Source organism: Condylostylus longicornis, unplaced genomic scaffold, assembly GCF_029603195.1.
Source record: "Condylostylus longicornis isolate FDR11 unplaced genomic scaffold, ASM2960319v2 ptg000031l, whole genome shotgun sequence".
Classification (NCBI taxonomy): Eukaryota; Metazoa; Arthropoda; class Insecta; order Diptera; family Dolichopodidae; genus Condylostylus; species Condylostylus longicornis.
Genome location: NW_026578000.1, coordinates 8,299,856 through 8,324,295, shown reverse-complemented (window position 1 = coordinate 8,324,295; position 24,440 = coordinate 8,299,856). Strand labels below are relative to the sequence as shown.

The 24,440-nt window shown below is 24.3% G+C and overlaps 2 protein-coding genes and 1 long non-coding RNA gene across 5 annotated transcripts in view; 2 read left to right on the top strand and 1 right to left on the bottom strand.

Annotated features, from left to right (window-relative positions):
- LOC129608206 (alpha-N-acetylgalactosaminidase) overlaps positions 1 to 13,016 on the top strand; it is an 84,994-nt gene extending 71,978 nt beyond the window's left edge. For both annotated transcript variants that reach the window (XM_055519562.1, XM_055519563.1), the window contains 4 exons: positions 10,172 to 10,346; positions 10,444 to 10,875; positions 10,962 to 11,324; positions 11,416 to 13,016. In XM_055519562.1, coding sequence (XP_055375537.1) covers positions 10,172 to 10,346; positions 10,444 to 10,875; positions 10,962 to 11,324; positions 11,416 to 11,574 — 1,129 coding nt within the window. In that variant the 3' untranslated portion in view covers positions 11,575 to 13,016. The remainder of the gene's footprint in view (positions 1 to 10,171; positions 10,347 to 10,443; positions 10,876 to 10,961; positions 11,325 to 11,415) is intronic.
- Positions 1 to 24,440, bottom strand: part of LOC129608204 (6-phosphofructo-2-kinase/fructose-2,6-bisphosphatase-like) — a 122,824-nt gene that overhangs the window by 85,908 nt on the left and 12,476 nt on the right. Inside the window, exons 1-2 of one of the 2 annotated variants that reach the window (XM_055519560.1) lie at positions 15,744 to 15,809; positions 496 to 525 (exon numbers count right to left, since the gene is read on the bottom strand). In XM_055519560.1, coding sequence (XP_055375535.1) covers positions 496 to 525; positions 15,744 to 15,756 — 43 coding nt within the window. In that variant the 5' untranslated portion in view covers positions 15,757 to 15,809. Of the gene's footprint in view, positions 1 to 495; positions 526 to 15,743; positions 15,810 to 24,440 lie in introns of those variants that run through there. The other variant, XM_055519559.1, reaches the window with a different exon arrangement.
- On the top strand, positions 18,825 to 24,017 carry LOC129608207 (uncharacterized). Its single transcript, XR_008696878.1, has 3 exons — positions 18,825 to 18,941; positions 22,071 to 22,730; positions 22,834 to 24,017. It is a non-coding gene; the product is annotated as an uncharacterized LOC129608207 (long non-coding RNA).

The following is a 24,440-nucleotide window of genomic DNA, read 5'->3' as shown; positions in this document are numbered from 1 at the left end:
ATACATATATACACATTCCATTCTTTCTTCTTATACCATAGACATATTCTTGTAAAAAGACAGAGAAGGTAATGGGAGCGAACTGCAATATTTGTTTTGCTTGTAGTTATTTCTTTTGTTCCAAAAAAAATTTATTTCTCAGCATTTTCGTTGATGCATGTACAAACTTTTTTTTATAATAACAGGGTTATTACCAAGAAATAAAAACGAAACAAGTATTTGGACTTACAATTTGAGCGTCTTGTTTAACTATTGTTAGCTTGTTAGTTATAAAAAAGCAATGAAAATTATCTAAATATTACAATTTCGGTTTTTTTTTTTGCAATTTCATGGGATATTTTGACATTGATAGCAAGAAATTAAAAGAGAAAAAAATTTCATTTGATTGTTTTGAAAAACTAAAAAAAAAAAATTATGCGGAGTAAAAATTGGAACGTTTGAACTTCTCAAAAAAAGGTTTTCAATTTTTTTCTTGTTTAAATTTTACAAACTCACCTTTAAATCCATTCAATGTACCGATTGTGCCTGCAAATATCAAAAAAAAAATAAAAGAATTAGTTAAACTTTAAAATTAACAATTTTAAATTTTACAAAAACAAAAAGAAATTTTAATTGTAAAAATATGCAAATATTTTAATTTTGCTTTATAATTTTTTAAAAGAAATAAATAGATAGTAACAAAAAAATGTTTAATTAAAAATAAAGGCATAAGAAATAAAATATGGATGGAAGTGCTAAAATATAATAGAAACGACCTTTAGAAAGTAAAATTATTGGTTTGACCATAGGCGGTGACCCAAAAAAATCGTAAACAAACAAAAAAATTCAAAACCTTTTTTTTTTTCAAAGTTAATTTTTGTCAAAAACTAAAGAAAAAGAAAGAATTCAAGATTAATTTTGCTTATTTCTTAAAAAAAAATGTGGAAGGTGTTGAAATACAAATGTAAAAAAAAATTTTATTACCAATTTATGTAGATGAAAGAAGGAATGATTTTATATTACCAAAAAAAAAATTATTTGAAATTTCGTCACATTCTTCACAGGACAAATCAAAAGAAATAAAAACGAATAAAATTGTCAAGAAATTAATTTAAACAGCCATAGGTAGTAGGATTAGCTTCATCCGTGTTCAGTATGTAGTATCTGTTAGATTTGTATATCTCAATGCTCTTATGAACTTCTTGTGATCCGTTTCGTAAATGTGTTTCGTAACCTTTGAATCGAAATTAATTTTAATTTCTAATTTCCTTGAACATTTTATGTTACTAAAATGTTCCCTTAGCCTTGACGTTAACCGGTCTCGTTGTTTGCTCTATATTATGCTCTGCATGTCTCATGTATTTTTTCAATTTATCTGTGGCACAACTTATTGGTGGTTGCTTATCAAATTCATTGAACGATGTAAGATTATCGTCAAAAGATTAGTAGAAAAATGTCTTAATACTCATAATAATGGAATTTTGAGCAAGTTATTGATTTGGCTTAGCGTAAATTGAATAAATCAGGGTTTAGTTTTTACCATGATGAGGTTAAGGCATGCGGACTTACTTTGTTTTATTTACATTCAATCGTATCAATGTCGCAAAAATTTCCAATAACTAGTTTTAAAATAATGAAAAAAAATATAAGCTATGCTCTTCATAATTTCGAAATGACTTAATTGAAATTGAAGTGTACTCTAAAATTGGAAATATTTTTATTTTTATTAAAATTTTGAAATCCTCAAATTACTATTCGTTTACCATTAGATTGTCTAAATTATTTTCTATAAGATCATCTTTTGTCTTAATATGCAATTGAAAATTTAATTTTCCATTTATTTCTTACATAATATAAAGATTTTATTCAATTGTTTCAATATTTTAAAACAAAATAGAATAAATTCACTTTGGAAGAGCAAAATCAGTACAATAAGTTCACGATTTCTTCCAAAATCTTCTTTTACTCTAAACTCAGTTATTTAACAAAACCTATCGTATAATTATGGTATATCATTCAAATTAAAAAGAGATCAGTAAAATCAGTTTGAAATGAAGAAGAAAAGATGATAAACTGAAACTGTTTTTAAAAAAATATTGGCTAAAGAAATTGAAATTCTAAGATTAACAATAATGATATATACCAGTTGTGATTGTAATGATAATGATGATTATGATAATGATTTTACGATGATTATGTTGGTTATAGTAATTGACATATCAATAAATACCAAATTCATCATTTTTGAAAATATTTTTTTTTCTGCTTATATTCGAAAAAAAAATTATTTTAACCCACTCCTGCTTAATTTTAACAAAATAATTGGAAAAAATTTTAAATTTTTTGAAAATTTTATAAATCCGCCCTGCTGCAATAACATTCATGGTAGCAACACCATTCTAAATAAGTTACAATTGTTGCATTGCTGGATGCTTATTTTAAATTAGATTAATATAAATTAATTGAGCGTACAGGCTCTACAAATACTCAAATATTTTAGGCAATTTTTTTGTAACATCCATTTTGTAGAGCGATATATCGAACAAATTTCTCGTCAGGGTTAAGTAATTTTATAAAAATAAAGCATATTTGAAAAATTCAATTTTCTATTTTCGTAACTTCTTTATGTGCAAACTAAATCACCTTAGTAACAAACAATCAAAAAGAGAACGGAAAAAATAAAACAGTTTTTGTTTTTTATTAAGAAGCATTCAAATCTAATCGATTATAACAATAACATCATTGATGATGAAGTTATTTAAAGATGATTAAGATCTTATTATAATTGTAACGACAGGTGAAGGTTAAGACATTTTATAAATTGGCAAAACAAAAAATAAATTGAAAAAAAAAATATAGACTTTTGAATGCAAAATGCTGAATAAGTATGAAAAATTTTTTAAAAAATAAAAAGTGAAACTTATTTCATAATTGGATTCAAATTAAAATTTAATTTCTAATTTTTATAATTCTTGACTTCATAAAAGCGCGCAAATATTAAAAAATATTATTGATTGAGCCAAAAACATTTGTGAACGCTTTTTAATAAACGCTTTCAATACTGCTAAACGTAATCACTATTAAATTAAATTTTACAAATTAATTTTTATTAATGGGATTTTGTTTTCTATTTCCATTGATTTTAATTAAGTTAATTGCTCAAATTAGCAAGGTTACAATTGGAAATTAAACATTCTTTAATTTTTTTTTACTAAACATGCATAATTTATTTTTGTTTAAAATGGTTGTATAACTGTGAATAAAAAAGTAAGGTTATAACAGAGAAAATCATCTCAGATTTCAAACACTAAGAAATTTTTTTACGTTTATACTTAAATTATTATTTAATTTTTTCAAATATTATTCTTAATGATGCTTATAGTTTAATTAAATTTCAATAGCTCAACTGTTTGCTTATATTTTCCTGAATTCGCATATTAAAATCAACCTCACCATTTACGACTACAATTCATAATTCTTATGTTTATTAAAAGTAAATTTAATAAATTATTTGCAATTCTATTAAAAATCATGGTAAAAAATAGCATTCATCCAATTATAATGAAAGTCAGTTAAAAATTATTACTTTGTGTTCAAGCCAAACAAACAATGTATTAAGAGCAAATTAATTTATATTAGGATTGCATTATTACGAGTATTTATGACATCTATTATGAAGAAGCTGCACGAATAACGACATCTATTAGGTACAGAATTAAGAAGCTCAATTTTCTAATATTTTAAATTTAATATTATATTTTTATCAGAGAACTCTTATCAAAATTTTAAACATGTGTGTATTTAAAACAAAAATGTTACTCGAAAATTTAATATTAATGTTGTTGTTAATAAAAATTTGGTATTTAAATTCAAAAGCGTCTCAATAACAAAAACTATCTGTCATATTTCAATTAAATTGCATATGTAGATACACAGATATATACATAGATTGTATTGAAGAAAACGAAAGTTTAAATCGTTTTAAATTAAATTTGAATTGCTAAATAAGATCTTCGAATTCTTTATTTAATATGCACATTAAATTTACATTAAAATATTGTAAAAATTGTTATTTCCCTAGAAACTTTACCTTTTTTATATTTTGTTTTATGCAGTAGATAAAGAGTTGTATGAAAAAAACATTAAACACATCTATTCGATCCCCTTAAAGAATTTTATTTGAAGATTTTCTCCCCAATTTAATATTTTTTTTTTATTTTTTTTTTTGTCTTTCTAAAGAAAATAAAACAAGTTTGAAACTTATTTTGCATAAACAAGAAAGTTAAAATGTTTAAAAGAAAAACACGCACACACCCGCCTTTGATACCTTATTGCTACGAAAATGCATAGGTATAAGTTTTCTTATAAAAAAAAATTAACATTGATCACATATTTAACTTACTGAATGAAAAGAAAAGCTGAATTTGTGAATTATACACACATACATAAGTTTTTAATAATCTACTATATTGGTGTGCATAGTTTGAGTTATATACATGCCCATAATGTAATATGAATAGGTGAGGGGTGTTTAAACTACAGTCCGAGGAATCCATTTCCTTCGAAAAATTTTAAGCAATATCCCCGCTGATAACGCGAATGTATGCCTTGTTCATGCACTATACGTAGTTTGACTTGAAAATCATTCGCGCATTATATTCCTATGTCTACGTATATTTATGTGGACATTGAAATGGCATCTAAAAGTAATGCAAGTGTTTTTTGTCCCCTGAGCAATTTACATATTTTGATTTACATATCTTCAAATATACCATTCAATTATCAGTTATTACAAAGTTCTAATATATTCATTCGAATTTAATTATGTATTGATTACTTTTAATGTTAAAAGAAGTTATAACATTTGCATAATTATAGTAAAAATAAATAATTGAATATTGAACTTCGAAAAAGTATAAATTTCAACAAAGGAGTGTTATAATTACATTTAAAAAAGGAGTGTTTATTATTGCAATTGAAATTTTAAAATGTTTTGTTATAAAATGCACCAATTTAAGGGCATTGTCAGGTAATGTCTCGTATATTATTCTTTCAAATTATTTGACATATGTAACGTATTCATTTCTTCATTTTTAATTCCTACAATATTAGAATTTCTTTTTCAATGCAATAAACTATCAGAATAAATTTTACATTCATATAGCCTCTGCACATACACATTTATTATGTTTTCAAATTACAAGAAAAGTGAGTTCATAAATCGTAAAAAAATTTCACAAAAGACAAAAGGAATTTCTGTCAGAAAATATTTTTTCTCTCTTTCACTTGACTAGAATTTTTTATTTCATATTCTTAGCATAAAACTTCTCTAGTATGGTAAAATATAAGTAATAAAAATAGTTAAAATATTTAACATATTTTATTCTTATTAATTAAAATCATAATAACGCTACATGTAAGTAAGTATATAAGTTATTATATACGTATATTCACATAAAAAATGAAATTTCAATGAAAACTAGTTTTACTTTTATTAAATTCCAAGTTGCTTGATTGTTTAACATGATCAAAGAATTTTCAATTCCTTTTTTAATCACAAGTAAGAGTTATTTTAGCTAACTTTAGATTATTGTATAAGTTAAAAATAATCGGAAGATTTTGTGTAATTGTATAGATTGCAATCTATTGCCAAATCTATTGTCAAATTGTTGATGAATCCGAGCAGCTTTTCCCACAACGAAGGAAAATATTCCAGAACGACATACCAACCAGCGAGAATCCGTTCTATTTTGTCCGAACCGTCCCTTCTCTTAAAGATTAACGATCAACATTAATTGAAAAGTGCATTAGTGTCTCCTCCTCTTCCCACAGTTTGCTTTGGTGTTTTTTAAGCTTGCAGTGTCCCATCAGGAACTTCGTGAGAATTCTCACATGATTCTTCGGCATCCTTATAATCGTATTGAGGTGCTCCCGATTGCAATTGCTCAAACGCTCCTTCGCTTGCTGAAGTCTCGGACACGCTCTCCATAGTTCCAGCCTTTTATTTCCATACGGATTTTGCTGGTTCTAATCCTGCGAAAAAAAAAGAAATTGTACCCGGGCTCTGGCAGAGCAACAGAGGAAATCGCTCCCACTTCACCAGCGTATCCGCTTCCTCGTTTCCTATTACGTCAAGGAGCCCTAGCACTCGGTATAATATGACTCAGTTGCTCTAGCCTGAGCTTACTGAGGCAGTCTCACAACATCCAGTTGGAAATCTGCCAAGAATAGAGCACCTTTACGGCAGGCTTTCGGTCGGAAATAATGTCTATATTGTATTCGCAGTAACCTCTATTGAAGTTAAAATGGGCGCACCTTTCTATAGCGCGTATTTCCGTCTGAAAGATACTTGCGTACATCCATATAATCCCCAGTTTGCCAAAATCGCCAGTGTCGGGTAGCTAACCGACTCTTCCCTCCAACTCTTCTTGTCACCCAGATTTGAACTGAAGTTTTTCTTAAAGCTGTACCTCCAAATCATATCATCCCTCGACTGACACAACAGTGGAATTCCTCTGGAGAGGATGTTTTAATCTTTTAACTCCATGATAGTCTCCCCGTCTCCAGATCTTCCACGCAACCGTACAATGGTTAGCGGTGACAAGTGAAGCATCTGTAATGCGCACACATGCCAACCTTTACAGCTTCTCCAAGTTCTTCTTTGTTCTCTCGAGCGTCTTCCTTTCCCCCCATGCCACCACGTTCATCGGAAGATTTTACAAGCCGCCAAAAGAAAAAAATTTATATTTCTTTTGAATTCTTGAAGTTGATTGCACAACGAATCACGATTGTCTAATTAATATTCGTTAATATAAATTATGAAGAGCAGATGTTCGGGCGTAGCTTGAAAAACACTCATTGTAAAATGGCAACCCTTATGTTTTATATATGTATGTATATGTGATTACTTGTAGTTTTTAGTGACACTATCAAGTGTGTCATTTCGATGAAGTAAATTCTTATTTTTCTTGTTATAAACGTAGTAATTTTTTAAGAACACCTTTAACTTATAAAACTAATATATTTGCATTTAAATCGAAGATAGATCTATGTGTACAGAATGCTAGTCTTGATTAGAAGAATACTCGTATTTATTTATTTTATCACGGTTTTATTTAAAAAATAAATAAAATGCAAAACAAAAATTACTGGTTATTGAAAGACCTTATATAGAATTAACATTTCCTTTCACTATCTTAATTAGAGAAGATGCTGTTTTACTATTAAAAATATTTTTAAAATGATTATCAAAGGATCTATAAAATAATAACACAGATTTTTAGAAAGAAAAATAATGAAAACTAAAATAATAATAATGATGATAATGTCAATGATTAATGATAATGATAGATGAATGATGACGACAAAACGTCAGGTTCATTTTTATAATCACGATTTTTATTTCATATTTGTATACAGAGAATAAAAAGTAAATTTTTTATTCTATCAGATAACAATAATCTCAATATTACCGCTTACTAAAGGAAAAAATTTATTGTTAAAATGAAGAATAGGGTATAGTAAATATTTAATTATTTAGCACGGAATTTTAGATTGTAATTTAATGTTTACTGAACAAACTAAGCAATTATCTCGCTTGAATGATTTTCAATAAAAACAGTCTTTGTTATTTGAATAGCGCAAGCTACAATTTATTCAAAAAAAAATCACAAGTAAAGTAATGATGAGACTAACTAACTTTCTCATAAAACCATTGTAAATTGAAATTTATGCAAAATATACAATGCAAAAAAACTCATTCAAATCATTTAACAAATTAAAATTAAATAATTTTATTAGAAAATATTTTAAAAAATTTGAGGAGAACATAGTTCTAGTTGAAAATTCTAGATCTAGAATAATATAAATTTAACCCTAAAATACTAGACCCAACAACACAAAAACAATACACGTAATTAATTGTAATCTAATAAATGTCATAGGTATTTTTACCTATTAAAAGTTTCAAAAAATTAGGGCAAAACTCAACAAAAATCTTTTAAAGCAAAAATTTAATTAAATTAAATTCAATTTCTACATTGACTTTCCTATTTCTCTTTTTTATTTAAAATAATTTTCATATTTTTATTAAATTTAATTGAAAATATTGAAAATATCAAAGAAATCGGGAAAGATTTTGAACAAAAAAAAAACTAAAAAACAAAATGGTTCAATAATTTTTTCGCGCAAAAGTCACCACCACCATTGGGATTCCTATGAACCATGAAGCTTTAACCGTGATGTTTAACATAATTTTAACATAAGTTTAAAACTATACAACCGACCATAAATTACAATATTGATATGTATTACGTATGTATGTATGTGAATGTACAAGATTTGAATAATAATCTATTTATAGTTTATATATGAAACCATTCAAATGGGTAACTAGGTCTTTTTTATTTCAAATTCTCATTACATTTCATAAATATAACAACAGTTTTGCATAAAAATAATTTACTTACTAATTAGAGTGTTCAGATATTTTAAAAATAAAGCAACTAGTAAATTATTTTTCAAAGTTTTTTCTCTTCAATAAATTGGCAATAATTGAATCATGCGAAGAAACTTAAATTTTATAGTCAAATTATATAAGTTCTGATCTATTATAAATTAAGCAACACACATAAAATTTGATTTGATTTGAATTACAGATATTTGTACTTAAGTGTACAAATTTTTGTAGAATAATCAAGAACTCTTCCAATCTCTTTATTAGATATGTTCCAATCACATTAGGTGTATTCTAATATCCCATAATAATCCCGACTTTATTTTCTTTTGAAAGGCGAAATGTTCTACCGTAAGTCAAGGGAAAATTAAAATTAATCTTTCACTGCGAGAGCGTTAATTTACAATTATAGGCATTAAATAGTCTTATACATATATTGCATATATCTTGTACATCTGGTAAACCAGTTTCAACATTTGCACTCCAATTGCATATTTTGAATAGCATATAATATTTATTTTTATGGTAAAAAACGGTTGTATATGGTAATAATTTTTTGTTGAACTCATTCGAACGTTATTTAATTGTAATTTTATCTTCCTTTTTTTATTTGAGTTTTCATTAAAGATTTCAATTTTTAATTATTATGAATATTACGTGATTTGAATTTTTAAATTTTATTATACATATTTAATTATTTGATATTCATGATGGTTTATTATATTATTTAATTATTATATAATCATCTCATTAGTTTTATAATCCAGTATAATATTACTATTATAATATACAATTACTTGACACTATTAGGCAGATATTTATTTTTCTTGTTATAAGCGTAGTAATTTTCTACGGCAGATACTAGAACCTCTATCGGTGATTGTAGAAATACATTTTAAAAATCTATATGTTTAAAGAAACTTCCATGTGCTAAGCAATTACTTTATAAACGTAACTTTAAAAATTAATTTAGTATTATTTAAGATTTTGGGACTTAGTACTCTTTTACTACTAAGTGGCGGTTTATTTCTAATAATAATAAAAAAAATCTCTTTAATTTCCACAACATTTGTGGTTTCTACAAAACTATGTATAATTGTTTTCATGCTTGCTTGCAAGCAATCTTGTCACTTTTATAATTTTCATTTGAAATTGAATTGACCACCAATTTTGCCACAGAAAAACCACAAATGCACTTTATATTTTTCCTTCGTTTCTTTTGTATTTTGTTTAATTGTTTTTTTTTGTTTTTACTTCAAAACAAAACTAACAAGTATTTTATTGAATACAATGTTTTTTTAATATTGTCTTAAATGATCTTGGTACAATTCAATAAATTAGACGTTTATCAAATCGGAGCCAAAATTTGTCATGACAAAAAATGAATATGCATGGCAACAATCAATTGATTAAATGAAGCAAGTACAATTTAACTCTCGTTTTTTGATTTGAATTTTCATTAATATTGCATTTTTCGATATTTAATTAAATTATTAAAATTACCATCAATATTATACTTAAAGTATTGCGAACGTTAGCATTTATGAATTAAATCGTTTACCGTAAAAAATTTGGTATGCAATCCAATTTTCAACAATATTAACAAACATGAAAAAAGCAATTTCAACAAAAATATCATTCTTAAAATATTTTGCATACTTTCTGGCGAAAACATAATATAAAAATTGTTTATACCAGTAGCTTTAAAACTTTTTTTATTTTTTTTTTATTTTATAGCGAAAATTTATTCAAAACTATGACTGATCTTGTTATATCAGAAGGTTTTGCTGCAGTGGGTTATGAATACATTAACGTTGATGACTGTTGGCTTGAAAGATCTCGTGCTCCAAATGGTCAATTAGTTCCTGATCGAAGAAGATTTCCAAGTGGAATGAAATCACTAGCAGACTATGTAACTTTAATACATAAAATTGAATAAAAGAAAACTAAAAATTTCACTATTTACGGTAAAATAATTAAAAATTATTTTGTGTATTTTTATACCATAGGTACATGCTCGTGGTTTAAAGTTTGGCATTTATGAAGATTATGGTAATTATACTTGCGCTGGTTATCCTGGTATTATTGGATATGAACATATTGATGCAGCACAATTCGCTGATTGGGAAGTCGATTATGTCAAATTAGATGGATGTTATTCATTGCCAGTTGATATGGATAAAGGATATCCAAAATTTGGTAGATATTTAAATAGAACTGGTCGTGCAATGATATATTCATGCAGTTGGCCAGTTTATCAAATATATGCTGGAATAAGCCCAAATTTCTCATCAATTATTGAACATTGTAATTTATGGAGAAATTATGATGACATACAAGATTCATGGGCATCTGTTGAATCAATTATTGATTATTATGGTAATAATCAAGATTCTATAGCTCCAAATGCTGGTCCAGGTCATTGGAATGATCCTGACATGGTAACTTTAATATATTAATTTTTATATTATATTGGAAAATATTAGAATAATATTTCGTTTTATTTATTTTTGTATGAATTGTAAAGTTAATCATTGGAAATTTTGGACTGAGTTATGAGCAATCAAAAACACAAATGGCACTTTGGGCAATAATGGCAGCACCATTATTAATGTCAGTTGATTTAAGAACAATTCGTCCCGAATTTAAGGCAATTCTACAAAATCGTAAAATAATTGCTGTTGATCAAGATCCATTAGGTATTCAAGGTAGACGAATTTATAAACATAAAGGAATTGAAATATGGTCTAGACCAATAGCACCAATCTATCAAACATATTATTCGTATGCTGTAGCATTTGTTAATCGTAGAACAGATGGTACACCATCTGATGTTGCTGTTACATTAAGAGAATTAGGTTTAACATCACCAACAGGTTATAGAGTTGAAGTAAGTTGTAAAATTCTATTTATGTATATTTGTATAATGTTTTTATCATTATTGAGGAATCTTTTTGAATATATTTCATTTTTGTTTTTAGGATCTTTATGAAGATGTTGATTATGGTGTTTTAAGTCCACAAACGAAAATCAAAGTTAAAGTGAATCCATCTGGTGTTGTTATACTTAGGGCTGACGTACAACCAGAACGCTTTTCAAGAACACCGTATAATCCATTGCAATATTTCCATGTGAAATAAATTTACTATTTTATTTTTAATTTTAAAAGCCTCTAATTAAAACCATAATCTAGATATAAATTTACCTCTAAACAATTTTCTTAAGAACTTGTCTTTTTTAAATTTAAATAATTTGTTAGAGCGCAATTTTGAACCTGAAATTTTTAATATTTTTGTTTCTTTCATAATAAAAGTGATATAGGAGCTTCTTTTTTTTTTAATGAAAATCAAACGAAAAATGAATTTCTAGAATAATTTTTAATTTTTTTTTGTTTTTTAATTAAAAAAAAAATAAATAATTAGATGCATTTCAATTAATTATTAAATATTCTTATAAAAAATTTGTATACAAAGTTAATTTTAAGCGAGAATTTCAAAAAAAAAAGAAAAGAAAATAGAACTAAATTAGATTTAAGTAGAGGTACCGATTATTTAAATTGTTGTCTTAAAAATATTTATAAAACAATTAATCAATTTTAAATGTAAAATTTGCTAAAAATAGAATAGTAAAATGCAAGTTGCCTTAAAAAATTAAAAATAAAACTACCACCATCAAAATTGTTAAGCGGTACACTAGAATAGACTATAAATGTGATCTAAGTTTTATGTGAAATTAAACTTTAAACAAAACTTAAAACAAAGCAAAAACATTACAAAAAGAATTCGTTTTTGCAAGTTGAAAATTTGAATTTAAAAGCAAAAATATTGCTCTTAATTTTAATTTTAATTAAAATTTATGTTCTTAATTGCAATCGAGATCAATTAGTATAACTTATATTTGATCTAAATTTAATTTCACATAAATTGCATTCACATTTCCATAAAAAAACCAAGTAACTTTGACCAGTAGAATTAAATTTTAATTTAAAAACACTTAAATACAAATAATTTTTTTATGTTGTCTATTTTATATTTTTGTAATATAATTTTTTCCCCCATTTTTAGAATATAATGTAGCATTAAAAATATTTTAGTTAAAATCAAAATAAAAATAGAAAATTTTTAAAAGATTTGCAACACCTCCTCATGTAAAAATATCTTTAATTAAATAAAAATTAAAATTTGCGCTGCCTTTTCACAACATATGTAAATTTTGTATTTAAAATAAATTTTGAAATCAATAACTTTTTGAGTTTGTACTTCAACTGAAAACTCAGTGTAAATTAATTTAAATGAAAATTTTAATTAACATATCTTTTGTTCTAAATCAACTTGTAAATTTAAAATCTATATTAACTGCTAATTTAGACATCAAATAAAAATTCTATCTATTTTAACATCCTACTATTTTATGCTATATATTTACATATAGATTTGTACAAGAAATGTAAATTTAAAAACTACAATTAATTAATTATTCAATTAATTTTTAAAATTTTGTTGTTAAATATTTTAAAATTAAAATTTAATAAAATTTTTCTATTTTTAAAATAAAATTTTATATTGTAAGCTTTTAGAAGAAAACGAAAATAATTTCAAATGAAGGATTAAGTATACCGATTTCTACTGTATTTTTACATATATATATATATATAAATAGCAAAAGTAAATTTACAATTAAAAAATTTTAGAAATATTTTTGTTTAGAGCAAAATAAATATAATCATCTTTAAATATAGGTATTTAAATTAAAAATATAAAAATTGAATAAGATATTAAATAATAAAAAAAAATTCAAAACAATTTTACGTTTTTTTTTTTTAATTTTCAAAAATAATTTTATTATACAAAGTATAAGTACCTAATTCAATAATTGAAATGTTTTAAAAAATATCATTTCGCTTTATACTCATACCAGTTTTGATGTAAAATTTAATATTTATAAGGTAGTAGTTTGTATTTAGTAGTTTCAAATAGATTTAAAACAAATATTAAATTTAAATTGAAATAATACACAAAAATTTTCTACGGCTCTTCAAATTGTGAATAATTTCGAAAATGCAATCTACGCATATATTGATAAGAATATAATTTCTGTGGTATTCAAGATCTATATTTTGTAAGATTGCAACTATAGATTATCCGAGTAGAGTTTTAAAACATATATAACAGTGTTAGTCCACATTAAAACTAAATTTTTGAAAATATTTTCAATATTTATTCATATTTAAACTTTTTCAACGAGACACTTGTTTAACAATGATTTTTGTATGTAGACATCATACCATTTATTTTGTAGTAGATTCGAATAATTAAGAATAGATTTTGTTTCACTTAAATAATTCAAAATGTCACGAATGAGTTCATATAAATAATGAGAAAATTTCAATTGAATATATGTACATGGATGTAAATATTTATTTGCAGATAATTATAATAATTAATGTACTCATTATATGAAAATTTACATAACAAACAATTTTTATATCCAATTAAATTATTTTTATATTTTATGATCTTATTAACTACACTCAAGCGCCGATTTTTATGTATAATATTGAACTTTACGCTTTTCATTTAATGTAGAACAATAATTACGTATAAGAAATATACAATTTTAAAATTTAGATCAAAATTCTATACTTACGGCAAGTACAATAACATTATTGCAAAACTCTCTCGTAAAAATAATATTTATAATGCTATTTAAAATGCACCAAATGAACAGTAAATACAAAAATACAATCGGTCGGTGATTTATTTCTGATAATAAATTGCCAATTAATAATTAACTGTTCGAATCTAAGAATACCATTAATTATACATAATATATGTATTATAACCTTTTACTAAAAAAAACTTTTGCCAATGGTAAATTTTTTTTTAATAAAACCGCTTTTTAATTAATCCTAACCATTTACAATTCACAAATAAAATTATTTCGAACACTATGTCGCTAAGCATAACCAATATAACCAAAACACAATGCAATAATATTGTTATATTAGGTAGTTTTCAAGTATAACAGAAAAAGAGTATTGCAATGCTAGTCATAATTTTAATCTATGCTTAACATTAAATAAATTGCATACATTTTGGCGTAATTATGTCTTTTCTTTTCAAAAGAATAAAAAAAGTAGGTAGCATTATTATTTTGTTTTTTTTTTTCTCGTTAGAAGTTTTATGTACGTTACGTGGTAGTACTATTAGAATTTAAGTTTTTTTTTATTATTGTGTTATTGTTATTGTTAATTTACATAATTCTTATTGCCATGTAAATGATAATACTTTCCCTAATAAATTTTTATATACGGCCAGCGTTAACAAACTTACAAGCAGATAGGTATGTTCATTGAATGCAAGGTATTTGTTTCTAAACTGTACAGTTATGTATGTATGTATACCTATTTTAAGTATCTAATCATATCAGTAAAATTTTTTTTTTCTTTTCTTTACATTCTTAAATATTTACCTTGTTATTATTTATTCAACTTGTTATTGTTATTATTTACAATTACAATAAAAAAAAATTGTTTTTATTGGTTTTTGCAAACGTAAGCTCATTGGCAACGTATAAAAATGACATTAAAAAATTTTTGAATTAAATTTTCTATTTTTGTATACAAGCATGTTGCAGGTTTATTTTTGTATTTTTTAGTGTTGTACGAAGAAAGGCTCATAAATGTTTGTATTAATTTTTAATTTGCTAGATATGCTAGATAGAAAATCGTATTGTTTGTTCAATTTTTAATTAACATTTTATAATTTCATATTTTCACAATTGTGAAAACCAAATAATAAATAAGAATATGTATGTATGTATATTTTAGTAAAATATCTGTTTTTAAAATAAAATTTCTTCATTCATTAATTCATTTGATAAAACACAAATGTGTAAACAAAATGATAATGTATGTAAATAAGAAATGTCAAGGTTAATGGCAACAATTATTCTCAAACTGTTTTATATTTAACCTTAACTTCAATTATAAGTTTCTAATTGGTTGAAATCATAATAAGTGAATATAACAGTTATGTGATATAGTAGCGTACATTGCATTTGAAGTTGATACAAAAATGTTATTTTAAAATTAATTTGAAACGGAAACCTGAAAAACGCAACGTTTGGGACTTATCAAACATTCTGTTAGCAAATATTTTGAACGTGTCCATTCTGTCTGACATTAATAAAATTTTCTAATAATAAATTTCTCGAACTTTTTAAACTTGCCTATATTATTATTAAATATTTTAGCTTGAACTTTAATTGATTAAAAAATAAAACAAATTTTAACAAAAATTAAGCATACCTTTAAATTTCATTACAATGTTGACAAACTAAAAACTAAACTAAAATTTGATGATTTCTTCTTATTTAAATTTTTCTTCTTCAAATGTTGTTAAAACAAAAAAACAACAAATACTATTATCATAAAATGTTAATATTTATGCACTAATTATAAAATTTTTATAATTATTGTATACAAACATCAAACTAAATTTCGAAATTTCTTAACTAAAAACACATTATATTTATGTATATATATATGTATGTATGTTCATGTACATATGTAACTATTATAAATTATTTAAAGTATGTATGCATACAAAATTTAAAAATTATCACGTTTTCAAAATTTATTTGTCAAGTAAACAGTTTTAATCTGAAAAGCATTTACATATTTAAGAAGAAGTGCACAAATGAATTAAACAAACAAAGAAAAAATTTAAATAAAAAAAAAATTAAATTCAGCGTACACAGTATAACAGTATTCGCGTTTTGTTTTCGACAACTTAATCAGCTGATTGCTCAATTCGAACTATTCATTTCAGAAATTGTCAACTAAAGTGATAAGTAATTTTTAATATTTCATTATTTTTTTCTTTATTAATTAAAGCTTTTTTCCTCGGTTGTTCTTCGTTTGAATTTTTTTTGTTCTTCTTCCTTTTTAGCCAAAAAATTTAATTAATAATTGCTTTTTTTTGCCTTATCAAAAATATAGAGAAATAAAAATAGAATGATTTTCTTTTTTTCTTCTTTTCTTTTTCTTTTTTTGACGCAATTATATTTAGTAATTGACAGAGAAAAGATGAGCCCATAAAAGTAGTATTGCCAATATGATAATATCAAATAAAAAAAAATATAACAGTATCGATCTAGGCAGGCTAATCGCAAACCTAACAACATTACTAACATAATTAGGGCCCAGGCTTACAATAATCGTAAATTATTTTCTACTTCATCCAATTTTTGGAAACTCAGAAAGCATTATCTACTTATATTTATTGTATAACTGAAATTGACATTTACCCAAAAATGCAATAAAGTTTTTTTATCAAAATACTATATACATATGTATGCACATATAACATAAAAGGAAAATGGAAACATCTGGCACTACTTCAGTTATAACAAATAGTATGTACGACATAATAAGATTTTGATAAGTGTATAAGTATGTGCAATTATTTTATCAAATCAAATGAACTAATTCGTATTCTTTAATTAAAAATAAATTTTTTTATATGATTATAGAAATGAAAGCATTTATAAGGATTAATCTTATTATTATAAGCATTAAGTGTAATTTTTGTCTTATCGCAATTAAAATGTAGAAATAAACGTCTAATATTTCGATACGCTAATATAAGGTTTCAGCCCATCTAAATCTTTGGAGTTAATTTCAATTCGATATTTATTAATTTTCCTAGTTTATCAAAAAAAATTTTTGTATCATTTAGATTTAAAAAAGAAACTATTTTAACTTTTACAACTGCATTCGACGTTTTTAAATTCGAAGTTCTAAGTGTAAACACGATGGGAACAATATATTAGTACGTATGTGATTCAAAAAAAAAAAATTTTTTTAAAAAATGCTGATTCAGAAAAACCATTTTATAAAATTTTAGAAATTTAAGGCAAAAATTATGATTCATAATAAGTAACTCCAACCGACTGTTGGATTAGTAAATGTAATTATGTGATTATGATTCGATTTTCAAATTAAACTCATAGATAAGATACTCGTAAAGTTGATAAATCTAGTCGACAAATCAAGTAAGCCTTTCTTATTAAATAACATGCACTTCTATATAAATCATTTTGGTAGAGAAGCGACATCAAGAGTCGCGAGTAATAATACGATATATATAACACTTGCACAGAATATCAATGCAATGTCAATTTTCTTTATCAGAACAATTTGCTATCAGTACACGTTTTTTTTGTCAAATCATACAACTTATTACCAGAATTTAAATGAGACTCTCTTTATTAGCCTTATCTAATTTGTTCAAATATACAAAAATTTAAAACACATAATATACTTAATAAAAACATTTAAAAAAAAAATAATTTTGATGATTTTCTTTAAATTTATTGACACTCTTTTGTTTCCTAAAATTAGAGTTTGAAAACACTTGCCAAAAATCAGTAGAAAATATCTGGTGATACTAATTGAACGTTTTTATAAATACATTTACATTGAGTGTGTATGCTTTTTTTCAGGGGTTCTTAATAGTAATCAACTGATGACCTACCATATTTCATTTGTTTTTTACATAAAGAAAAATTTTCAGTAAAATAAAATTCTTTTGATCAAGATGTTAATTAATTAATAAATTGGAAACATAGGTGCATTAATAGGTACATGAAACCCAGAACAACGTAAGCAAGTTTTCTTAAACTTTAAATGTGTTTTGCATTTAAACTACAAGAAATGAAGCGACGACTCCAGCCTTTTTTCTAGAGCAACAAACTTTCAAAAAATTTAATGAAAACTTGAAAATATGATTTTTATAATTGTATGAGCATGTATGAGCATATATTTACATATGCATAATTTCAAAATTGCGCAGTCATATCACGCTTGACTTAAATGATCATAAAAACATTTTAAGTATTTAGCATAATTTTATGTACAAATATTGTAACTACATAAACAAAAAATCCCACAAAGTATTCATAATTAATAACTGTAATAAAAAAGAGGTATCAAATTATATTTTGTAATATCATCTTACGACAATTATACGAGTATTGTACATTACATTCACTCCAAAAAATATTTCTCGGGAGACTCACCTGAAAACAAAAAAAAATATTATTTTAATTAAAAAAAAAAATTACTCATATATAAAATTTTTTAACAACTGTTTAAATTTTGCAGTGTAATATAATAAGTTAAGGTGATATTTGATATTTATTTTTTATTAAATATATTTTACATGCAATAAAAAAATTAAAAAAAAATTCTATATTTCATTTCCCGCCAAAAATGTTAAGCCATCTACTGGAATAATTTTTCATATCTTCAGTTCAGTTTCAGTTTAGTTTTTATCCAAATTACATAAAATACAAAATAAAAAACTATTTTTTTTTCTCTGTCAACTACTTTTAGTGTAGGAGATCTAATGTATACAAATAAAGGAGTAGTAACATTATTCTGGTAGATGACTTAATTAATGCCTTAATTTCACGCCGAATACAATAGAATTTAAATATAAAGGTTCGTTCTTTTTATAAGAATATTTTCTTACAAATACTGGGGGTATTCTAGAAATGTTAAAAGATGTATCAAAAACTTTTGATTAAATTTATGTGATGTTAGATTCTATACAATGGTTTACAAAATGAAACTATCATGAAATAAATTTTTATTTTATTTGGGTAATGGTTTCAAAAATATTTTTGTTGTTACATTAACTATAAGCAAAAATAATATGCCAATATTAATGTCATTAAATAATAGAATTCAAGTAACAAATGACACTTAAAGTAATTAACTAATATTCATTAATATTATTGTAGAAATTTAAAAATTCATGTGTAATATGTAAACATTGTGAAATGTGATGTCACGATAGAAATGCATGAAAGTATCGTGAACACTTTTTCCTTAAGTGCATTGTTTTTAATGTGCTCGTTTACACTTGTTTTGATTTTTGAAAATCAATAATCAACTTGTAACAATGTGGTTATCATTTGTTTTTTTCTCTGTGTTTACTAAAATGCATTTAAATTTTAATACAAAAAAAATTTCATAAGATAACAAACAGTAATTTAGATTTGAAACTGGAATTAAACATACAGTGTCATTTAAAAGTAAACTATAATGTTAAAGTTTTTGATTAAAATTTTGAAAGGATTGTAATTGTTTTTGCATTAAACAATTATTATTGCTCTTTGATTATAGTTGTATTATTAAGTTTTCGTTATATTCAATGCAAAATTCAAAAAATCCTACCACTTTTCAAAATTTAAACAACTTTCGGTGAGCACTGTATTTAAGATTAATTATTTTAAATAAAATTTAAATTAGAAAACACACTTATTTTATTTGACCAGTTTAATCATTTTGGACTTTCCGGTAACCTTATTTTGTAATATTTTATATAATAATTACAAAATATTGAAAAATGTTTGATTAAATAATAATTAAATAATTTTATAATAAATAATTTTTCTTTTTTTTTTGTTTAAAAGCCAAAAGCAATAATCTAACATTAAATTTTTCCTGTTCTTGATTTCAGAATTAATTTTAAAATATTCCCTGAGGGAGAGACATTGTACCGTATCTCTGCCACTCTAATTATTAGACTTATGAAAAAAAGTCCTTCAATTATTGTTTAATTGATTTTAATTTATTATAAAAAAATTTAAATATACAAATATACACATAGAATATAAATTTCACAATTCCTATTTAATTATATGAATATTAAATCCAATTTAAAATTACGGTAATTTTTTACGGTATTTTAATTAAAAAAAAAAACAAAAAGAACAAACACAACGAAAACAAAAACATGACTAAGTTTTTTGATAACATTTTGAGTAAGTATGTATATGGCATTTTAAATAGCAAAACAGTTTGTTATTGAATTAATTTCCGGTTAATTTTCGTATCCGCATAGAATATACACATTTTGTATATGTATGATATTTATTGTGTTATATGTTTGTATAAAATTATTTCAAACGAAATTAAATTGCTTCGATCGAAATAAATTTTGTAAATTTTGAATTTTTGCCATAATTATTATCATAAGACGAATTTCTTAGCCCAAACATCAACTATTATGTAAACTAACACCGCACAAGAGAACAAAACAATCATCATTTAGACGCAAAAAATGCGTCTTTTACATTGGCAAGCAAAATCGTCAACATTTAATGATCAAGCAAAAGGAATATGGTGAAAAAGTTATAGTAAGGATCAGAGTTTATTAGTATAGGACTTTGTGTCTTCTAAAGACGACTTACAAGTGAATCACGAATTATCATGAAATTAAAATAAAAAATTCTAAAATTTTACCTACTTGGTATTTAATTTATTTTAGATTTTTATTTATTATTTTTAATTTTTTTTTACGTAAATTTGTCTTTTGACACTTATTCAGCAATTTCAATTGGATTGAGTACATGAGAACTTTCTATTCTTTTGTATCCACACATATGTATAGTACACAGGCACTTAATTTAATTTTAATTAATATAGGTATTTTTATTATTTAATATTAATTAATATATGTGCACAAAACATAAATCATTAAATTTTTATGTATTTAGAAAGTTTAAATTACGATTTGAAAGCCACGTGTTTAAGTAAAAATTTTTTTGCCGATAATTTTTTATTCAAATTCCTCTTTCTTGTTTGTTATACAATTAAATTTCCCGAAATTCGTACGATTTGCTATTCTCAATGATTTGATAATATTGAAAATAAAATTATAAAAAAATATTTTGTTATGTCACGCGTTCTTAATACACAAACAAAAACATATAAACACAATTATATTATTTTGACAATAATAACAATATTTTTTTTCAATGTGAAAATATTTTTTTTTTGTTTGTGAATGTATAAGAGAATAATTGAATTGCGCCCCCTGCGGAAAAAAGAATTATTTTTATACATTTTCCATATCATTTTGCAGTTAAAGTCAACCAACTGTAAGTGTTGTCATCTGATAACCACTTTTTAAAATAAACCGCCATATAATAAAAAATCCATAAAAAATTCACAAAATTTTTGTCATGTTGCTAGCATACAAAAATCGCAAAATATTTTTTAATTGTTTTGTTCTTTTTTTTAAATTTCGTTTCGCCTTCTCTAAATAAGAATATTTACAATTTCTTATCAAAATGATTAAAGAAATGAAATCATACCCGCACCGCCTCCCCCTTTATTTTCCTTATCACTTTCTTGTTCTTCGAATGTTCAAAAATTTTGCCAAGCACAAGTTTTGTTTTATTTTTTTTTTATCATTAAAGCTTAATTTGTTTTAATAATTAACACGTATGTATGTACAATTGTTATTCTTAAATTGTTAAAAGGAAGCGAGCCCCTTTTGAATATAAAAATTTTTTTGCTTCTTTCTTAATTAAGTTGACACAAAAAACAGAAAATTTAAATAACTAGTTTATTTATATTTTTAATAAGAATTTATAGACATATGGGTGTGTATTGAGGTAAATCATTAATTTGATCAGTTGGCATTATATGATGTATGTACGTATGTACATACATATATGTTTGTATATACTTAGTATGCAATAATAAGCCAAAACCAGATTTTTACAAGATAAACGAAAAAAAAAATGTACTTATGTGTTTTTTTTTTAATTTTTTTAGGCTCGTTATCAAAAAACTGAAAACATAAACCTTCACATTACATATATGTATGTGCGTGAATACAATTTCAAATGCGATTATTTACACAGTTGCGATTGGATAGACATCACAAAAAACAACATTTCCTTACAATAACTGTAGATAAATTGTTAACTCTTGCCTAATGTGTCTAAAATTTAACTTATAATAAATTCGGATCAAACCAATGATTTCTAAAATAACATACACATTTCATAAACGGGCACAATGAAGTAATGAGTACTATTATTCAATTTTCTTTTAAATATGCTAGAAAAAGATTTATCTTAATTACAAACTGTAATCAAAGAACTTATCCCGATCTCCATTACTTATTTTAGAAAAATTAACAAAGAAAACAGTTAAAATTTTATCAACTACAAACCAAAAGATTCAACATCATTAATCTTAACTAACATATACAACAAATACAGTACTATTCCGAAAGAAATTTATGATTCCGAATTTTCTATATTTCAAATTCCGAAATTTTCTATATTCCGAACGAAAAATCAAATGGTGTATGCATGTATTTCTGTCTTTTGTTTTTTTTTATATTAAGTATTTAAACAAGTTTTTAAAAATATTATCAACAATATCAATTTTTCAAAAATAGTAAATGATGGAAAAAAAACAATTTTTGTAAGTAAAAAATGAATAAAATTAAAAATTTGAATTTTAAATGCAAAAAAAGATTGTTAGCTATAAATATTGACTCAATTTTTCTTTTTTCTGATTTTTGTAGATATTGACCATGCCCTTTTTACGCTCACTGTAAAAAAAGCAAAATTAACTCGAATGATGAAAAAGAAATTTGGCGACACATTAATATGTATGTCAGAAGAAAAACAAGAAATACCTAGATATATACATACACATAAGCATATACTTAAATTAAATTAGTTTAACGTAGACCACCTTGTTGATGTGATAAGTGATTACCATAAGAAAAACATACAAAATATAAATTATTTTATTGTACTTATATAACAAAAATGTTATTATTTTAGAAGATCTGAACATGTCGAATTATTTATAAAATGAGTTCTAATTTTGAGAACGAAAATGCGAAATAAAACGAACAAAATTCCAAAATTATTTTCAAAAGAAAACTGTGTTATTATTATGAATTCGAATTCGGAAGAGTCGTTCACACAAGAAACAGGGAAGAGAATTCACAAAGGAATAAACAATTACAGTGACTTTAGTTAATAAATATTCATAATAAACAGCGAATTACACAGTTTTGAACAGCGGCAGCCCTTCCTTTTTATCATGTCACATCACGTCAAAATAAATCTAGGACTAGTAAAGGGAGAACAAATTAATCAATATTTTTAATTATACATACATATATATATATAGAAAATTTCTAATTAATTGTGATATTTTTTAATTTTTTATACGTTTTCAGCTGTTTTTTTTTTTTATAAAATTGATCGATGCAAATGTATAATTATAGTATACATACAAATTTAGCTCTAAATTTGTATTTAACATAGAAGATCATATATTGGAAAGATGTCAAATTGGTAAAAAAAATTTGAACTGCATACTTGTATCTCACGAAATGCCAGAAACGTCAGATAAAGTGACTCACAAAAAATTAACATTCACTTTTTTCATACACAATATTGTCGTGAGTTTGTACTCGTATATGATTCAAATGTTTGCTTTTTTACATTCTGTTTTATCAATTTAAAACAAAGATAAGTATTGAAATTTTCATCAAAGATTTCTAGATGTATGTATATATGTATATTTTTGTATTTGACATATGCCACAATAAATTTGCTCCATTTAAAACTTTTCTTGTCAACAATCAATTAAGTTCCTATTAGTAGTGTATTTACGATTACTTTTACTTCATGTTTTGAGTATTACTCTGTAAATAACTTTTTTACATAAATTAAAATCAATTTTCAATATTGTCAAAGGTCTTTGAAACTTTATCGCCACAACAATTACAGTTTAAATAAAATTATTACAGAATTTTTTTTATTTTTTTTTTTAATTTCTTTTTTTGTTTGAATTGTAGTTTTACTTCTAAACTTTGACTTATTATCAATGTAATAATGAATAACCTCACAGTAATAACAACGTATTTTCCAGTTTTGTTTTTGTTTCGTTCGCATTTCTATTGAACTTACTCGAAAATTTCTTATATACCTAACGAAATTTATATTGAAATACTCTTTTTATATGCACATATATGTATGTATATGTGTCTTTTAGAAATAAAGTATAACTGGCAGAGAGGTGAGTGAAAAAAAAGATGTCAATTAGAAAAGTGACTAATGAAAAATATTAGCCCAGTTTTTATTTACACATTTTAAGAATTGTGGTACTCGT